General features: G+C 49.6%; 1 protein-coding gene across 1 annotated transcript; it reads right to left on the reverse strand.

Moving 5' to 3' along the window:
- Positions 1 to 481: 481 nt before the first annotated feature.
- On the reverse strand, positions 482 to 20457 carry LOC119089861 (melatonin-related receptor). The gene is made up of 5 exons (XM_037212669.1): positions 20378 to 20457; positions 5695 to 5952; positions 1542 to 1648; positions 1142 to 1303; positions 482 to 790 (listed from the first exon to the last, which is right to left on the reverse strand). The coding sequence occupies exons 1-5, from the start codon at positions 20418 to 20420 to the stop codon at positions 482 to 484; spliced, it is 879 nt and encodes a 292-aa protein (XP_037068564.1). The 5' UTR covers positions 20421 to 20457.
- Between the last annotated feature and the right edge of the window lie 363 nt (positions 20458 to 20820).

The following is a 20820-nucleotide window of genomic DNA, read 5'->3' on the forward strand; positions in this document are numbered from 1 at the left end:
GCACATTGTTTCATCAGAATTTCCAGCGTGTGCAGTTCTTGAACTGCAGCATTGGCAATCTTATATCGTTGACCTTGAAATGCAGTAGTTCTGCGCGCGAGCTTGATGATGTTTAGGCAGAAGGGTGTGCGACCGCGACTTCGTGATCTTCACCCGAGCTCCTGACATTGGTTCACCGTCTCACGGTCTTGTGAACACGCCCCTTAAGCCTGATGTGCGTTCGAAGACTTCAGGCATCATCAGCTTTCAGCGTCTTGTAAGATGTAAGATGACCAAAGCCTGGTTGATTCATAGCCTGGTGCCTTCCTGGTAGCCACTGTGACTGATTGACAAGCAAGCTCAGCTGCGTAGCCTTCCAATCACCCGGTCAGCCATGCGAGATCAGCAGCCTATCAGCAGCCAGATCAGATGAGATCAGCAGCCTAGACAGTCAGACGGCCCCGATCCCCGCCAGAAGCCCGCTGACGCCGCGCCAGCGGGATCACAGCATGATGGTCCTGGCGCCGGACACGCTGCCGCTGCGGGTGACCAGGGAGTGGCGCACGGCGCCCTGCCCGCAGGCCGACTCGGCGCCGGCCGGCCGCATGTCGTAGCCGGCCATCAGGTGGACACGCATCGAGCTCTTGCGCGTCTCGACGAGCAGCGGTCGCGGCAGGTCCGAGCGCGGCCGCTTGCCGAAGTGCACCGACATCTTGCAGCAGCAGTACTGCGCCAGGTTGACATACGACTCGCGAAAGTCCTCGTTCAGCAGCACGTACAGCACGTTGAAAGCGGCGGCGTGCGCCAGCGGCAGCCACGCGAGCCTCTGGGCTGGCGGGGACTCCTGACGCCCGCCCGGCGCCAGCCCGGCGGCCAGCAGTCTGGCGCCGGCCACCGGCAGCCAGGCGGCGCAGAAGCTCAGCCAGACGGCGGCGTTGGCGCGCACCAGCTGCACGTCCCAGGGCAGTGGGCGGCCGCGGCCGTGCGGGTGGCACGTGCAGCGGCGCAGGTGGCGCACGCGTCGCCACGCCAGCAGGTAGACGCCACCGGTGCCGAGCGAGGCGGCGCCGATCACGCCGGCCAGCAGGGCGGCGTGCGTGCGGCTGTGCGCCACGCCCGACTCGGCCAGCATCAGCATGGCGAGCGCGCCGCCCCCCAGCGCCCAGGCCAGCACCAGGCCGACCGTCACGGTGGTCTGGCTCAGCAGGCGACGGTACGCTCGCCGATGGCACACGCGGATGTAATTCTCCAGCGCCACGGCCCAGAGCGTGAAGAGGCTGACGCAACCGCACAGCTGCGTCACAAGCTCGTGCAGCCGGCGCGCCTGGCGGCAGGGAGGCCCATCAGCCGACGTTCGACGTAGATGTTCGTGTCGCATAGCACTGCGTCCCGACGGACTCATGAGAACTTCCCACACAGCCTCTGACGAGGACATACGAGGAGGAGTGGAATACATGGCGTAACGAACACCCAGAATACTACAGTACACTACACTACACTACACTACACACAGCACTCCTCATTTGCTAGGCAGTCGGGGTTCGGCTAGGCTTGAAGATTACCTGTTCTGAGACGTCCGCGCCAGCCAGCATGTGGATGGCAATGGAGGGAAGAACCAGCAGAGTCACCAGCAGCATCGCCAACGACAGGTTCACAATGAAAATGTTGCCTACCGGAAAAAAACAATGGACATTACCCAAACAGGGAAATGACGCGTAACAGTTCAATCCATGATCTGATATGGAGATAGGGCGCGATGCGACCCCTCTCCATTCAAAGTTTTCTGATGGTATTCCTCTGTGATGTCGTGCATCGCGTCCAAATTTGCGGTAGCCTTTGGAGCACTCATCTTACACGCTTTGATACCAAAAACGTGATCCCAGCTGTCCTGGTTTCTGAAAAGCGGCAGTTCTATTAGGCTGCAGGGCAATTCACGGTAGGCGCGTGCAAAGGGTAGCAACCGACAAATCCGCCAATCGCGCGTGGCAACGCCGGCACTTTAACATCAATTGTCTCACATGCTTGTATGGCTTTTGACCGAAAACGCCATCATGCAAATCTTTGAGTGCAGTTCACAGTCCTGCTCTTCTAAGACCTAAGGCCGCTAGTTTCTAAGCTATGCGCCCAGAAAGATGTGCAGACTATTTCATGCCATCTGTTTCAAGGCCTTTAAGGCATGCACGGTGCCATATTAACGTTATTCTTCTTATTATTATTATTAAGTCTTATTAAGCCATATTAAGTCTTACAAGTATTACAGAAGAAAGACTTGTTATCGAATGATTTAAGAATAGCGCTATATTCAAGTATTTGGACAGCAGTAAACATTTTAAACTCACTGATCACTATGCAAGAACACCACGAGAAAGGACCAAAGCACAAGAACATTGGAATATTTGGCTCAGCGAACACGTTCAGTGTTACCACTGCCATCTACCAACGACTTTGAAGTACTACAAGTGAGTTCTGGGTGGCAATTCTGCACAGCTAGTTTGGCATCACCTCAACGTCATACAAATGCTCCATGACGCAATAAGGCAATAACATTTTGAGCAGCATGTCTATTGAATAGAGGTGCTGCCTGGAGCAGTCTTTTCGACTTTAATGTATAGGAATAGTTATGAGTGAGCTTATTTGACCACATCTGATGCCTGCTTCAATATCTCCAGATGTGAAACATTTCTTTAAAAAATGTTCCATATTTGGAGCTATTGGAACAAACATCAGGTAAAAACTAAATAAGATCATTTATTACTATTGATATGCTTTTAAGAGGAAAGCAGTGATATGTACAAAAAATGATTACTAAGTAAAAGTGTTCCTCAATACGCCATCGTTTGATTTCGTCAGGGACTTTTTGTAAGATGTCAGAGTGGCTGCCAAACTGGTGGTACGAAATTCCTCTTGTAACCAACGAACTGACTCACTCGTAGTACTTTTGATCTCGCCAGGCGTTGTGTTGGCAGAGCCCAAATATCGCTACGTGAGAGTGTGATGTTCTTTTCTTATGGCATTCTTGCATATCAATCCGCTGTTGTATATGGTATATCTGCATTCGCATGCTCGGCTTTGGCGTTATTCTTAAGCCATTCGATTTTCCTTATCATGCTTGTCATAACTAGCACCACTGCCCAACCTCCTGTACCATGTAGCACAAAATGTAATTCGGGCCCGAAACTTACACTACATAATACTACTACATGCATGACATTGCTTTATAGCCAACTGCATTCCGTTGATGCCAGAAATCGTGGTGATCTACGCCAAGCACAAAACACTGGACGATTACATTTATCTTGACCTTAGGCACCGCAAGGGAGATTGGATGGCAGTATTCGCGTGGCGTCGCTGTGTGTCATGCACTCATGGGTGACATTTGGAGTAGTCTGCACGAAATAGGCCGCATACGCGAGCGTCTAGCTCGCGTATGCGGAGTCTGGCTCAGAGCGTTCGCAAGCGTCTAGCGAGCGTCTAGCTCAGAAACCAGATGGCTTTAAGACTTTGAAATGGCAGGACCGTTAACTCCACTGAATGGTCTTCAAAATAGCTATTTCTGCTCGAAACCCCATACGAATGCGGAACACTTCGGTTAATAAAGTCTACACCATACCCCCGAAAGACACCATACCATATGTCACTGTGTTCATGATAAAACACGAAACACGTCAGTTAAAGTTTATGTTGCTGCATAGAGTGCTTTCCAAAATAAGGGCATGTCAGGGTAAAATGGTTATATTTCCAGGAACACTTGACATTTGACCTAGCCTTGTCAGGTCAATCGTTTATCTAGCCACATCAAATTTATTGCTGGTTAGGATATTTTTTAGATAAATCTACTGGTCTTTCCGCGAGTACTAATCGATCTTGGTTTGAAATGATCAGGGAAAGACCGCCGCCATCAGCGTGCATTATAAAAAGGATGCGCAAGGCAAGACAGCGCAAGGATGACTTTTGGCAGCCTTTTTCAGCGACCAGTTCCGGTTTTGCTGAAAACTCGTGAGGTGGTCAATTAGGCAGGAGATCTACCTATCTTGCGTTTATTTCTCAATGCCATGTGGCTTTCGAGGTCAAATTCAAGATTTAAAAACGGAGAACTTCATATCACCCAAAAATGACCGGCGTACTGCGGATTTTTTTCGGCGTCCCGGCGTGAGTCACACTTCCCGACACATGCGCAGTGACAGGTTTGTATTTTCCAGTGTGAGATGCCTTTCTGGTACGGCGAGGACGGCGTCGCCGTCGATAGTGCGGAAAGGCGAAATCCCAGGAAACCGGCCAAAATGGAGACGAGATGAAACCTGACACACTATCCACGCGAAATGGCATCACCAGCATTTCAAGGAAGACTTAAAGGGGGGAAACATCAAAGCATTGACAAGTCCCCAGCTGTTAAAGCAAAATGAGGAAAAAATCTTAAAATTTCTTCGTCGTCTCAGACCAGCATTAAACGGCCCTATCAACGTCATAAAATTAACTAAACAATCTTAAACACCATCACGAAATATTAAGTGGGCGGTGGTCCAGAACAAATAGGGCTTCACATAGACCAATCAGAAGAGAGCACTTAAATAGCAATAGTAACGGCTTGCACAATTACATTGCATGCCATTGGATGATGCGTTTCGCTCCTTTCCAGTCGAAGAGGTCACAAATTGTCGACACCGGCTAGTTCAGAACATTCTGATGCTTAAGAGTCTGCAATTTGGACAAAAGCTTTTGGGCAATTTGGAGCTTACCGGCATTTGAGCGTGAGTTTGACCCCGACGTGTGACCTTGCGGAGATGGACTTTCTTGACGGACGCTGGTTCACGACCTATGGTATATTTAGATGCTTAAAAATCCGAAATCGGCCGTTTTCATTTGGAGGGTAAGGAGTTCTCTTTCCGTCGAGCCTGAATTTTGTCCTTGAAAGATGACCTTGACAGACTGAATTTCATGACGGATGCCAGTTCATGCATTAGCAAGCATTCTGATGCTTTTAAATTCGAACCGTCCAAATCTTTTGGGCGATGTGGGGTTCCCGTCATTTGAGTCTGATTCTGACCTTGAAGGGCGCTTCGTCCGCACAAAGTTTGAAACTGCTGGCTTCGGATTCAGCTTGACGTTTTAATAACACGAAGCCATTGGCTGAAATGACCTGCATGCGTTAGCCAGAAGCGAATGTGTCTGAAGTAACTTAAGGTTGTTCCTTTCACTCTACCAACAACGTGGCCCCAAAAACGAACTTACATACTTTTTCCCGTGATCACTTGGCCTGTTCATTGTTTTGGCATATTGTTTCCCTAAAACAACTGCGTCTAGAATGTGCCAGGCAGCATTCGTAAAACAAGACATTGGTACTGATGTTTTTACTCCTTTTTGTTAAAACTTTATATCTAAAACTATATATCTGAGAGGAAAGCCTCAACCGGCCCAGCTTCTTGGGGTCCCAACAAATATTTATAGCGGTGCTAGTTAAGCTGTACATATCATCATTCCAGCGCGGAAAAATGGGCAGTATTTACACAAAACGTGTGCCTTTTTGTTGCTCACTTGTGCACCCTCTGAAATCTCCGTCTGGCTACGGGCCTGATCAAAATGCTTACCTTTAAGATAGGCGGGCTTTGGACAGTGTAAATGCAAGGCTTAGGCACAGACTTCACTGTTTCGGACGCGCGTCTCTGCGTTGTTTGGGCCACACGACCACACTGCGCAGCGCAATGCCTTGGGCAGTACCTTTTTTCCTGAGTCTATCGCCGACGATACAGGACGAGATGGTGTAGATGTTGCCCATGGACCCGACGGTGGCCACGCCGCAGAGGCCGACCAGGTGGCCCAGCTTGGTCAGGTTCTCCAGACTGGAGGTGGAATAGCCCGGGAAGCCGTAGCCGTACTGTCCGCTGGCCGCGTAGTACTGCTGTCCTTTGATCGGCGGCCTGGCCTCCAGCGGCGGGCTCCAGGCGGGCAGCGGCGGGCAGTACCCACATCCGGTGCCTGCGGCGGACGGCGGCGATGAGTGGTGGCGAAACGCAGGGGTCCTTCATTGGGCAGTAGGCGGGCAGCGATGGGTAGTGTTGGGTACACCACCCAGTGAGGTGGGGGTAGGAGGGGGGCATCAAGCTGCGGGAGGCCCCGCAGTAAAGCGTGGCTCCTTCCCTTTGACGAAATCTTTAACTTACCCGTGAGCCATACGCCATACAAATATGTCCACACCCGACACAGCTACGTATCAACATGTTCACAATTAAACAAGGAGTATGTCTGTGTGCCATTCTGTTCAGTGGGATGACTTTGTAGATATCGGCATATAAAGCTGACATAGTCCGATATCTAGGAGAAAGTGGCCATTGGCCTGGTCTAGCCCTGGTCTATTGACCTAATAACATAATGCCTGCATGTGCGATGGTTTGGCACTCACTGTTGCACAAAATGGAACGTCAAATTCCTCATCTCGTATAGCTCTGTAGTGGTTGGATCACCTGCATGATGCGCGCCTTCTTCGCATCTTTCAAAACTGTACGTGCTATTCCTTTCGCGCCTTCGTGCATTCGTTTTCTATACTGCTATTACTGTCGATTTGGGTCAGTGATTATGACATACAGCCATCCCAAGACAGTTGACATTTCAAATTCTGTCATCTACGGTAGGATAAACAAGCGTTCCAAGCGGGTCAGTGTTTCTACGGCGGTCCAGCCGGTCTGTCCAAAATGAGACACAAAATTTGTCCTGAGACGTAGCTTCGTTTCAGTGACTCTTACGTACTTCCCGCATGTGTCTTCACGGACTTTTCACTGCACGGGGTGGAAGCGGAAGTGGAGCTTTCAGTACTCTCCTGGCTCTTTGGCCCTCCAAAGTTTGTCTCAGCCTTTTGAACACTGTCCAATCACCCGAAAATAATGAGAAGCTTCTAGAAGACAGCAGAAGCCTGTGCAAAAATCTGGCCCTCACCTCTTCCCCACAACCCACGACTGGTTTCCACGATGACATGCCTCTTGGTAGAAACAGTGAAACACAAAGGGGTTACACAAGTAACAGAATGTAGCAACTTGTACATTTTAATGCACGGTTTATTACGGAGTTCCAAGCAATCCAGCTAATCTTACAGATTATGGATGCGATGGTACGGTTGGGTGTAGGCTTGGCTTGCAGGCGGAAAGGCCCTTTTATCTTGCGCACGTAGAAATATGGTTTGTTTAAATTGTTCATTTACCACACTCAGGGCGATTTTCCTCAGCCTGAAATAAACTCTTTCCAAATTTCGTCAGATGGGGTCTCTACCTTGGAACACAATAAGTGAACTACCTCCACATATCCGAGGGTTACCTTTGGGCTACCTGAAAGTCTCGGCGGGGGCGCAATAATATTTTTTGCCCCCACCTCAAAAGATGGGGAGGGGTAGTCTGCCCTTGCTGTCTCCTCCTCCTCCCCCTTCCCCTGATACGCCAGCACTAGTGGTGGAAGGCGAAACTCTTCAAACGAGCAGAGCCAGAGAGAAGCAAGAAGAAGAGACCGGATCTGGAGCGAAACGCCTGATAAGTGGTGGGCATTGGAACGGTCCGGACGAGCAAGACCGACGGGGAGCAGCAGAACGACGCCTGGGAGGGGCTAATGATGATGACGGCGGACGATGCAGTGAATCTGCAGACAGACCTGGAGCTTGTCGGGCCCCGGCTGTCTGGGAGCGCAGAAGCCAAACAGACGGCTGATCGATGATACGCCATGCAGGTAGTAATGATGTACATTGGCCAGTGCCGGTGTTTAGCCTGAGGCACTGACATACCCTGCTGCCAGCTGTGACAAACGGACGGGGTACGCAAATAATTAGCAGCCTAACGTATTTTCGACAAGTGGAAACATAGAAACAACAGGGAAACAAATGCATGGCTGTTCCAAAGCCGCACGTCCAAATAAACCGTGCACTTGACAGGCGAAAAAATAGCCACGAATTCCACTTCACGGCGTAGGACAAATGTCAACGAACAGAAACATTCCGAGATTCATTGCATGCTGAAAGCCTCCAATAGCTATGAACGTCATTCTGACGTGCTCAAAATAAACCAAGTTATATTTTTAACCGCCTGGGTTCGCGAGAATACATTGGTATGCTGCCAGCCAAGCGCGAATCCCGGGCATCTAACCTCGGCCATAGTTAGCGGCATTAAATCGACGGAACGTAAAAATAGCGAAGCGTCAACACTTAAACGGGCAGTCAACAGCTCTGGCAAAGCCAAACAAACATGAGGTCTGGAAGAAGCTTAAATCGTGAAGACTATCATCGTGCCGATATGGACAGGTTTTATGATTAAATGTACGGTTTACAGAGATGTAAATAGTTGGATTGTGCTTGACAATGGCGTTACGGATGTCTTTAAGTTCCAAGTTTCCAAGCAGTGTTATGAGTGTTTCGCCGCTTTTTGACGGCTGCTGCCACGACTGTTGCCAGCACCGCACATATAAACCAATAGAAGACCCAGCTCAGTGAAGTGCCGTGTTTTCAATTTCACGCATCACCCCCCATCTTTTCAAGGTTAACGCGGGCTCGGGTAGGGGGTCATTTGACCCCCGAAGATATTTCCAGAAGAACTTTCGAAATGGCGTAGCCGCACCAAATCTTGTATAGCTATAGGCAATGGAATGGACAATCATTTAGAACAATATATTAAATGTGCCTTTTAATTTCGCTGACCTAATGCAGATGAAATTCATGGCTGTCAGCGCAGACAATTTACAGGAAATCGTTCAATATGATGCGGCAACGAGGTGTTAAACAATCATACATATTTGTGACAGTCCTCAGACAATCACGGCATTGAATTTAAGAAAATGTCCAATTCAATTCATCTTGGGCAAGGTATGAAGGACAGATCGAGGTCAAAACCAAATGCACCTATACTGAAAAACTTGCTAACGAGGTGGTTTTTTGGCACTCATTTCGAATTCTGTGATCACAGTGACGTCAGCTGTGATGTGTCATCGGGCTTCATGAAGGTCAGAGGAGGTCACTAGCCTAAAATAATCCCATCAGTCTTTTGCGTTCAGGAACATGCCGGCTAGCGTAACCCTTGATGCCTATTTACGTTCAAAATCAAAACAATGTCGTACATTTTTGGTCATCGTGACCTTGCAAGGTCAAAACATGGCACTGACTTGAAACACACGGCGGTGGTTTTTTGCTTGAAAGAGGTATTTAGGATTAAGATGGTTGCATGGAAGCTCTGAGATGCTTCGTCTGTGAATGTATATGCCGTTTTGCTTAGAAGATGCACCTAGGTTAAATGTGGTTGCATGAGAAGCTTTAAGGACACTTCGGGCATTGCTGCGGAGCTCGACCTTTTTTGACGTTATTTAGCACAAGGGTCATCATGACCTTTGTCACTTTCTAGGTCATTGGCTAGGTCATCATAATTTCCAAATCTATTGACTGGGTCTTTCCCAGGTATATCTTGACACAACTGAGTCCAGATACATGACTGTCTACGCTCTAAATTTGGTGTCTAACTCTGTAAGCGTCTTGAGATCTCAGGAACTTGTCAAATTGACCTCCACCCGAGCGTGTCGCATTCAATCCGCCAAACCGGGCACGTGTTGATTCCCGTGAGTTTCACTAACCAACACTCGGTCGTCGCGCCCAAACGGGCACTCGGACGGTCGTCGGTCGTCGGAACGGGTGACCTGAGCGCGCGCCGTGTCCGGCGTGAGGCTGAGCCGTCCCGCCCCCCGCACGAGGCGTCGGCACGGGTGACCTAAGCGCGCCCGTGTTCCGGCGGGAGGCTGAGGCCCCCCCCCCCGCGAGAGGCGTCGGCGCGGGTGACCTGAGCGCGCGCCGTGTCCGGCGTGAGGCTGAGGCCCCCCCCGCGAGAGGCGTCGGCGCGGGTTGACTGAGCGCGCCCCGTGTCCGGCGTGAGGCTGAGGCCCCCCCCCGCGAGAGGCGTCGGCGCGGGTGACCTGAGCGCGCCGTGTCCGGCGTGAGACTGAGGCCCCCCCCCGCGAGAGGCGGTCGGCGCGGGTGACCTGAGCGCGCGCCCGTGTCCGGCGTGAGGCTGAGGCCCCCCCCCCCGCGAGAGGCGTCGGCGCGGGTGACCTGAGCGCGCCCGTGTCCGGCGTGAGGCTGAGGCCCCCCCCCCCCCGCGAGAGCGTCGGCGCGGGTGACCTGAGCGCGCGCCGTTGTCCGGCGGGAGGCTGAGCCGCCGGCTGACCAGCCGGTCCGGCGGCCAGCGCAGTTGGCAGCTATCGCACCATCAGCATTGATGAGACGTCCGTCGGTTATTCATCGGGACGGGTGGCCGGCGCCGCTGGTCACGTGCCAGGCGGCCCCTCCGGCAGACGGTCCCGTCCTGACGTGCAGGGGTGCGGCTGGCGCGCGGTGCTCTCACCTCGGCTTGACGACGACCGGGCGCTCCTCAGAGCACAGCCCGAGCAACCGGTCAAGTCACGTGCCGCACTGCGGCCACTACACCTGTCATGTCAGTCAGGTCAAGCGCCGTAAACAAGATGGAACGCCACACGTAAAGAGCTTCTTGGTCTATTCCAGTGAATTCGAGTATTCTCAGGATCATGAGATCGACGGGAAGCTGCGGGAACATGCGCTTCATGTCGATCGAAAACTGACACGTCATGTAGTGTCCAGTGTAGTGTTTGAGGCAGGAGTCTGTTACCGTTTGCGTGTGGCATGCGCCTTGAGGAGCTTACCAAAACTGAAAATAATTGGCTCGTGTCCTTTCCGCGATCGGAAAGTTTAAAGAGCACTGCGTTTCTGCAGGCCAAATGGACTCAAAGCAATTGGGACAAGGGCACCCTTTGCCAAAGGGGAATAAGGCGTGTTTTGCCAATGCCTCGTTACCCAAGCACTGTCTCCTCGAGATGTTCCTAGTCGTCAAAAGGTCTGCCTCCACCGCTGCGGTGACCTGTTGATGCTAGCGATACAGAGCCGAACTTTTCAGCTGTACTTTACCTTGTCAGGTCGGCCATAATTTATGGGAATTCGGGCTAAATAGCGAGTTTGTCGCTACGACTTCTTTGCACGTGGAGTGAGTAACTTTTAAAGGTAATAATCTGCTCTCCGGATGCCCGTACAAAAGCCATCGAACATTTCAGCTTTACGGGCAATGTTAACGCGCGCTCGACTGGGAGTCAAATTGACCTCCCCAAAGGTTTTTCCGGAATGGTTTCCGAACGGCGTGGTGTAGCAGCGCCGAATTTTGCATGGATGTGGACAATTGAATAGCGGATCGCTTGGCATCAAACATTTAGATGTATCTTGTAAGGTGGTTGACCTCTGGCAGACCAAATTCAGGCCATAGTTTTAGCGAAGGCAAGATATTTCTTTAGCGACGGCAAGGCATGTTCATGGTTTCAGCGAAGGCATTTCTAGGAACCCCTTCAATTTGATCCAACAACGGAGTGCAAGACGAAGACATACATCTCTGAGATGCTTTCTTAAGCAACACAACCGTTGAATAAGCAAATTACATTGACCTGAGGTCAGATATGAAGGTCCAAGGTCAAAACCAACCTGTTTTACTACCGTAGGGCTTGCTGGATGGCATAGTTTTTGGCTCTCACTTCCAATTTATTGATGGCAGGAACCGCATTATGCATCTTCCATGGGCTACTTAGAGGTAGGAATAGGTCATTGAGCTGAATTGGCCCAAGTCAACATTTTGTTTTCAGGAACATACTGTTTAGCGTAATCTTAGTCGCTTATTCAAATGCAAAACTCAGAGCAACCTTGTATGATTTTGGTCATCATGACCTTAAAAAGGCCAAACAAGGTCACTGACCTTAAATGAGCATGTGATCTTTTGCTTAGAAACGGTCATCTAGGTTCTGGGGGCACTTTAGACACCAAGCCGTACCAAACCGGTCAAATTGATACCCCCCCCCTCCCCCCACCCGGGCGAAGTGTACCCAGGCGGCCACCCGGGCGCGTGTCAAATCGTCTTTCGCTTTACGTTGTTCGGGATAGACGCGGCATGACATACTTTTGAATGTACAAGTTCGACAGATACAATGCTAGTAGCCGGCCATGCAGTTCAGCATTCTATTTCAAAGGTGGTCACCCAATCGGTACAACATGCCAAAGAAAATGCCAACATGCCACGCCATGCCAACTCCATGGCCGTTTTTCAGGGTCACGAATTTGTATACTTTCGTGGAGTCAGGCTATTAACATCGATCCTACGAGGTCAAATCTATCATTTCAACCTGTACATTTATTTCGAAATGGAAGCTCGTGATGCCATGAACATCCGGAATGCAAGGCAACACTTTGCTTCCAACGCCTTTCCGCAGATAAGTCGGGCGTAAGTATCGTTACTCGCAGTCCATTGAAGTTTACGTCGATGAGCTATCAGGTTCCATCCTCACATATCGCCGCATGTCACTGAGGTAACCGACTTAGCTGGCTGAAACGCGAGCGGCTGAGACGGGCTGTCATGAGACAACCAATCGATGATCACGTGCATCGTACAATGTAAAGTAACGTTCCCTGCAAAACGTTCGGTCCACAGACTGGCAGAGCGCAGACAAGTGGGTGACGGTCTGCCTAGACTTGACGTCCTGGCGTCCAAACTGTCGTCTGTCTCCGCGGATGGAGATTGGAGCCCTGCACGGAAAAATCCACACTCACATCCGCCCGCTGGCCGTGCATCCATACCCTCCAACCGTACCTACACGTGACTCGCTGCTTATAGGCTTAAGTCACTCGTCCGAGTATAAGACCTTTTGCTTAGTTATCCACCTGGGTGCTCTGGCTGTTTATCCATCCGCTTGCATCTTTGAGGTCAGTCGTTTGAAAATCGGCTGTTTCTTGATCATACTAATTGCATCCCAGATACCTTAGCCCACGTATTCAGGGATGGCAAAACGTCTGACTTGTTAAAACTTGTAGTTTAAAATGGCTTGTTATGCCCACTCGACTTAGTAAAGTCGGCAAGAAAAAGGGATGTTTTCACATGACGTTTGGTACAAACGCTTGGCTACTTCACCCGGCGCAGAAATAGACGATCGGATCGGCAAAAATGCGCCGGCTGTTTAGGTTCTTTTGTAGTCATCTTTTGCGCGGTGCAGGAAATACAATCCAGCTGTTGATCAAGCTTGGCCTTGTTGCCACACAGTGGAGGGTTGGGTAAAACGCCCCCAATGTAATTTATAGCATTATACCTTTGAGCTGAGGCGCGTAATTGAACCAACTGAAGTATCAGTAGCTAGCTCAATGTTTTTGATCATGTTGAATAATAATCTATACACGCACTTCTGATGTTTTTAGGGTATGAAGTCGCTAACATATGCAAGGATGTAAAAAGGGGCCCTCGCCCCTGTTCGGGAAAGCGTCGAGCTGGGACAAACGGCTTCCTGCGCTGGGGCAAAGCGCCCCTCCGCTGTGAAAGTTAAACTTTGATATTGTCATAGCGTCCGTTTTATCGCGTATCGCACAAGGTCCGCACACCTTAAGGTGTGAGCAATTAAAGCCATTTTGAAAACATTCATGTGCGTATTCTGCTCCGCCCCCATGTTATGAAATTCCAGTCTGTGGTCATATCAGCATAGTTTCTTTCTCGTAAAAATAGGCATGAATGAAAAGCGTCAAATGAGGCGTTTTTAGTGCGCCAATTATGTGCTTAATGCACGTCCGCAATATGTTCAATGAGCATGTAATATGCGGTGATAAAACGCTTTCTCGTTCATATACCGTCCCCTGTTGTCTAACGTCGTCCAGCTCACACGCTGCAAAGGTATGTGATGCCTCGTTCTGCTTGAATAATATTCTTCTCAGGATTTCACATGTTCATATAAGGAGCACAAAGCTCAAAACATTGATAAAGTCACAATCTCCAGCAGGGCTCAAAACATTACTCGAGTCGTCATTGGTCACAGGACACTAAAACTGGCACTCCATTGCAAGAAGAAAAGTACTTTGGCACAACAGTGCTCATACGGGGCTCTTCAGCCTTCCCTTTACTCCCAGCAGGGATCACACACAAATACATTTGTCCTTTGCTATTATCCGTGCATAGTCCACGCGCCCATGTTGAGCACTTCGTGCAATAAACCCAGGTTGGAGTCGGCTCCGACTCTGCACCATCTTCTGCATGTGGCATGTATTCTAGTAGTGGCCTGCAGCAGCCTTCTGTCTGCCTGTAGCACTCAGTAGTATGCTGCCACCGCCCGTGCCCGACTCCAGATCCGGTTCTACTCGACAGCATGCTATCAACGGCCGTGCCCGATTCCAGATCCGGCTCTACTCGACAGCATGCTGTCACCGGTCGTGCCCGACTCCAGATCCGGTTCTACTTGACAGCATGCTGTCAGCGCCGTGCCCGATTCCAGATCCGGCTCTACTCGACAGCATGCTGTCACCGGTCGTGCCCGACTCCAGATCCGGTTCTACTTGACAGCATACTGTCAGCGCTCGTGCCCGACTCCAGATCCGATTCTACTCGACAGCATTCTGTCACCGGCCGTGCCCGACTCCAGATCCGGTTCTACTCGACAGCATTCTGTCACCGGCCGTGCCCGACTCCAGATCCGGTTCTACTCGACAGCATGCTGTCAGCGCCCGTACCCGACTCCAGATCCGATTCTACTCGACAGCATGCTGTCACCGGCCGTGCCCGACTCCAGATCCGGTTCTACTCGACAGCATGCTGTCAGCGCCCGTGCCGGACTCCAGATCCGGTTCTACTCGACAGCATGCTGTCAGCGCCCGTACCCGACTCCAGATCCGATTCTACTCGACAGCATGCTGTCACCGGCCGTGCCCGACTCCAGATCCGGTTCTACTCGACAGCATGCTGTCAGCGCCCATGTCCGACTCCAGACCCGGTTCTACTCGACAGCATGCTGTCACCGGCCGTGCCCGACTCCAGATCCGGTTCTAACTCCTGGGTCCCCGCAGACCCAGGAAGTCGCTGTGGCCGAGAGCACTTCGGAATTCGGGAGTCACAGTCCGCTGGCGCTAAAGCTTTCCAGGGCCTTTTTCTGGGTCAGTCACACGGTTTGAGATGGTGCCAAAAATGCCGTCCATCTCGTACAGCGCCACTCGCTTACCAGAATTTGAGCTGAACCAACTTTTGATCCCAATGTTTTCAGTTTCTCGATTAAAAGGTGCAGTCGACAAATTGCCTCTTGCTGGTAGTGACGCACATAAGTGGAGGGTGTGACATCGTAAGTTTACAAATAGCCAGAGCAGTTGAGAGCGCCAGAGCACCAGAGCACCAGAGCAGCAGTTTCCCCAATTGCCTTTGGAAGGGGAAGAGGGCAGCGGGACAACTCAGCCTCACCCCAAACGCCCAAATGGGATCCCTGAGAATGATGCAGATTCAAACTTTTTGGGGTCGCAAATCAAATGAAACAGGTTGTGGGAGGCGGTGAACTTTTAAACAAGCTATTCCAAAGTTTTCTAAACTTGACTCATATTTTTACTGAGCGCTATACAAAAGGCTCAGATCGGAGCGGAAATCAAAATTACGCAGCAAGTTGTCGGCAGCCGGCGGGGGGCCGGCTTGCCCAAACCCTAGAAACTTTGGCTACGCTCATCAGCTTGAGGTAAGATCAGATCAACTTTCAAGACTAGCTAAAATCAAGGAGTGTAAAATAAAAAGGACGAAGTACGGGCACACATTACGTTTCGGGGTGAATAATCGGATCAATTTTCTGCGGGCTGATGCAGCTCTCTGTTCTCTGCATGGACTTCCTCGGCTCCCAACGACCTGATGCAGTTGCATGCTCTCACCATGCTTACAATGAGACGAAGCTGTTTTATAAGGTTGAGAAGTAATAATTTCTCGTCTGGCGGGCCTGATCGTTTCGCGGGGCTAAGCGTCCCCGGAGGCGCAATGCCCCTTGCTAACGACGAACATTACCCGACCTGTACCTCAACACAATGACGATTATTTGAAGCAGCATGCACCAGATTTTACATATTCTTTCCAAGCCAAAGCGCTGAAACCCTCTGTCTTGTTTACTAGCGAACATGTTTGGACAATAAAGCTTGAATGTAAGGAGCAGGTAGGCTCCTCAGCTTTATGAAAAAGCTTCGCTCAGCGCTAAAACTTGCTTTGTCTTCTCTTCATCCGCCATCCACACCAGGCGCCCACCAAAAAGAAGCAATGGTGACAGCACAGGTTCAAATCATCTGGCAATCTCACTCCACATCAAGAACCATAAATAGTCTAGAATAGTCTGTTGCCGGGCGCGCGTCACACCACCGGCCACTCTGTTGGCCTCGGCTGCGCCAGAATGCCGAGCCCGAACATCGCGCGGAACGTCATTGCCGATGCCAATAGAGGCTGCCTTGCGCCCCAGCACGTAAGTGCGGCCGGACCGTGTGCGTAAATTGGTCATTTCGGCGTGGCAGGCACGCATCGGCGGGCGCCACAAACGTATTCTGCAGGGATGACGTACATCTGTAGGGCTCGGTATCGCCCGCTGATCCGCAGTCTGATACTAATAATTGGATATGTTGGCCGCGGGACAACGCTGCTATTATTGCTTCTAACAGCAAAACGAATGCCGGTCGGAGGCAAGACAGCGAAGGAACTGAAGCATACATGCTTCTCGGGTATTGTCAGCCGCAGAGTCTGTTGCCTGTTGGAACGCCTGTCTTGGAAATTAGCATGAAAAACCCATAGCGGCACCATACGGGTTGTCGTTATTGTAACATGCAAGAAATACAATGGCAGATGCGGTTTCAGGTCTGGAAAAATGCGACGAGCATTGCGGGCCTATATATATATATATATATATATATATATATATATATATATATATATATATATATATATATAAATATATATATATATATATATATATATATATATATATATATATATACGAGCACCTTAACGTGTACTGGCTTTTGTGTGATGGCCAAGCGCAGAAGCCCGACATTTAGCTAAGTTTTAAGCCGGGGTGACACAAGCGGAGACAACAGCTCTAAGAGGGACGATGGGTCAAGGGTCTTGTGGATCTCTGGCACCAGCAAACCGTACAGAATACCCGGTACACTTCCAGAGACATGCAAATGCTTTGTACGTTTCATCCGTTAGCATGCCTAGCGATTTCAATTTGGACAAAGGCCCATTAATCCTATTTTTTGCATAGCGTAGTTTTTAGCTTGGGATCCCAAACTTCAGCAAACTTGGAAACATTTGTCAATATCATTGTCATCTTCTCTACACATGACTAACGACCCAGATTAGTACACCGCTACATTTGTTCAGTTTTGAAATGGAAATGCTCTTGTCAGACGGAAAATGTCGAGAGGAGCAAGTTCACGACAAGAACAGATGGCAGAGAAAACTTTTGAGGAATCAAAGGCATACAAACACCGTTGATAAATGGAGACAAGGCTACGTTTAACGCCGTTAAATCCGCATCAATGCATCAAGGAAGGTCAGACACGGAACAAACCAGTTTTGCTTTCAAACGCAGGGTGGCAATGCAGGAGCTCCAGCCTCTATACCGGAAGGATAACATCAAGTCCGAGAGCCAAAAGTGTTTTAACACGACCAGGAACACCGCCACATGAAAGTTCATGAATGGCTCCATCAGGATCACGGGCAAGCAACGCTTTGCAAACACCGAGCTTTTTACGATGGGTGTTCTTATACCCGTAGGTAAAAGTCTTCAAGACACAATGGCCATGGAACTTGAACAGATCAGACTAAAAAAAAAAAACGGTAGAAGATTCTGAAAGTAGTTACACAGCTCAATGTACTGCTGTGTAAGTCATACAATTATTTTAGTCTTCCAATCCCATGCATAGTCTTAGAGTTCAGATTGGAATGTGTTGTAAGGTATGATGAATATGATGTTTTCTTGTATAACTTGAAGCGTAGAAACTTCGGGAAATTAGCATTACCCTTATGTGTTTTCAAGAATTCAAGACTAATTTAGCTTATGACAGCTTCTTGTGTAGGTCGATCTAGCGCAATGCCAACTTGCGAGATGCAAGGCCATGGTTTCTGGTAATGTCATTAAATGAAGTTATCTCGTCAAATTTAAAAAGAAGAAGAAATTTGACGACAGGCAGCATTAAAGCATTCACTCGTTCTTCGCTGATTCAGAGGACATTTTCTCACTCCTTTGCAAGCTTACGTGAGTTATCCAGTGCACTAGCTACGAACGTTATTCACATAGATAAGACAGTACTATTAGCCTTATTCCTCGGGGAAAAACCAAGAGAATGGAGAGATAGTTGGGTTGATATTTCGGCAACATGCCTTCATCGAAACAAGAGCGCAAGTCGAAGCAAGATTTGTGCCCATGTTTCGATGAAAGCATGTTGCCGAAATATCAACCCAGTCACATTTCCATTCTCCTGGTTTTTCTCCCAGGAATAAGGTTAACACTACTGTCTTGCCCTTGCAAGCTTAGGTAACTAGCTTGCTCACTAAGTTGCGATTTATCTCAACATATGCTGCTTCACTTATACACCGTATGTTAGTTCGCGCCGCATTTCGGGTAACAAACGGCCAACGGCTACATGAGCAGGCAAAAAAAGAGTTATTTTCGTACAACGTATGCGATGGTGGTTTAACACACACACACACACACACACACACACACACACACACACACACACACACACACACACACACACACACACACCACACACACACACACACACACACACACACACACACACACACACACACACACACACACACACACACACACACAACACACACACACACACACACACACACACACACACACACACACACAACACACACACACACACACAACACACATACACACACACACACGACGCAAACAACTTAAAAATGTCACAAAGATTCATGCAATGACACAGAACCTCTCGAAAGTCTAAATGTATATGCGTTCTCTCAAAATTTTCAATGGATATAATGAGTTAATATTATTCAGCGCGAAACGTTTCCTTAAAATGCAGAAAGGCGCTAAGAATCTCAAACCAAGTGAAAAAATCTGTACTGACCAAGATAGCAAAACCGGAAGCCAAAGCTGGAGTGTCCCATGTAAATGAACGTTCTCGTATGGGGAGGGGTCAGGTTTTGCAAGTAATTTTTCCGTCCGCATAAATTTACCAAGCTCCAAAGTTCAAGTTCTTATTAATGAAACCCATGAGCGATGCCTCACATGAGGCACAACAAAACTCGTTCAAAAATATTGTTTCCAATGTAAGGATAGTTACCTAAATGCTGTCAATCGACTGTCGTATACGAACTTCATTAGGTCTTGCGTGGGGTGCCCCACACAGGTATGCAGAATGCTGTTAACTTTCGGGAGATACTTTTAGGTAATTTTTAACCATTCGGTCGCGGGGTGATAGCAAAAGTGGACGGTTTCCGAATCATACATAAGGCTGTAGAAAAAGCGTTATTCGTCGGAGAAAAACCAGGAGAATGGAAATCTAGATGCGCTGATCTTTCGGCAACATGTCTTTATCGAAACGAATAACTGACACGTCTTCGGCTAATATCAACGCATCTCCAGTCTCCTGGTTTTTTATCAAAGGAATAAGGCTGTTACTACTGTCTTATCTATGTGCATAACGCTCCTCGCAAATGTTCCTGATAACTTTCGTGGTTTCAGAATCGCATTGTTGGGAATTGTATGGCAAGCGAGGGCGACCACATTTGATCAAATCTCGTACTTGACGCGCGACTTCTCGCCTCATGTTTTCGTTAAGGACATAACTTTCACTGCCCAATCGCACGACATGCGCTGTATGTGATGTAGGGCGAGCTGCTAACCAAAGCTCTGTGAAATACCCGTGCTGGCAGGCGCATGTTTCTTGCCTAGAACTTGGCATCTTGATTATATGCCAGGAACATGTTCGATGTTTTCTATGAGAAGTCTCGGGCCGTTATCGCACTGTTCAGAAGGCAGCACCAGAAACCCATATTCTATTCTTGCACATGTTAAACAGCGCGCGTGACATCCATGGAGTCGTGCTGAGATGCCATTGGCAGGAATCTTTAAGTGAGATGCAGTGACAGTGCGCGTTACCAGGAAACCGAACATGGTCGGCTGCTCAAATGAACAATCACTTGAGATCTGAACCACACTGATCTGAATTACTTGCGTGGATTAATTTGCACGAATTTTTCACGTGATTGCCACTGAATTCGCCGGCGCCGATCTTCTTGATGATAGATAATTCACCGGCGCTGATCTTCTTAAAGATAGGTAATTTACCTGCGCTGATCTTCTTGATGATAGGTAGAAATGCACGTTTTCATCATAAATACTCATGATACAAAACAGAAAAACATAAACATGTACAGCACATGTCAAAAGAAGACAGAAAGACGGAAAGACAGTAAGAAGCAGACCGATAGACAGCGGGTCGAGCAGACAGACGGACAAGCAGCAGCCCTGTCACGATGGCTGGAGTTGACAGAGCAAGCGTGTGACGATGTGTGAACCTCACCGGAGGTGTTCAGTGCCGTCCTGAGCGCTTCTGGTGACGTCATGACGGCCTTCCCCGGCGGCCAGCTATCGGAGGCGTGCGCTGCTGAACGCTCCGTCCGCTCCCGGCGATGCCGACCAACCAACAGAGATCGGCGCGGCGGCGCGACGCGCACCGTACCCCGACGGTGCGGCCGGGCTCCGTGGCCCCGCCGCACGGGGTGCCACCCGAGCGGCGCGACGCGCTCCGTACCCCGGCGGTGCGGCCGAGCTCCGTGGCCCCGCTGCACGCGGTACCACCCGAGCGGCGCGACGCGCTTTTTACCCGGCGCTGCGAGGACCGGGGTACCGGCCGAGCGGTACCCCGGGCGGCCAGCTGGTTGAAAACACACAGCCAGTTTAGGGCACGAGTGGCGGCAAAACCTCATGGCCATTCACGGAACTGGGATTTCTGTAATATCCCGA

This window comes from Pollicipes pollicipes, unplaced genomic scaffold, assembly GCF_011947565.3.
Source record: "Pollicipes pollicipes isolate AB1234 unplaced genomic scaffold, Ppol_2.1 Scaffold_3087;HRSCAF=3621_pilon_pilon_pilon, whole genome shotgun sequence".
NCBI lineage: Eukaryota > Metazoa > Arthropoda > Thecostraca > Pollicipedomorpha > Pollicipedidae > Pollicipes > Pollicipes pollicipes.

What these genes read in the sequence shown, in the direction of transcription:
- LOC119089861 (XM_037212669.1), bottom strand. Translation starts at nt 20,420, where the DNA reads ATGACGTCACCAGAAGCGCTCAGGACGGCACTGAACACCTCCG. An exon ending in CGATAGACTCAGGAAAAAAG is followed by an intron (nt 1,649 to 5,694) that starts GTACTGCCCAAG and finishes TTTTTCCGGTAG; the next exon opens with GCAACATTTTCATTGTGAAC. An exon ending in TCGGCCTGGTGCTGGCCTGG is followed by an intron (nt 791 to 1,141) that starts GCGCTGGGGGGC and finishes CTCGCGTGGCTG; the next exon opens with CCGCTGGCGCACGCCGCCGC.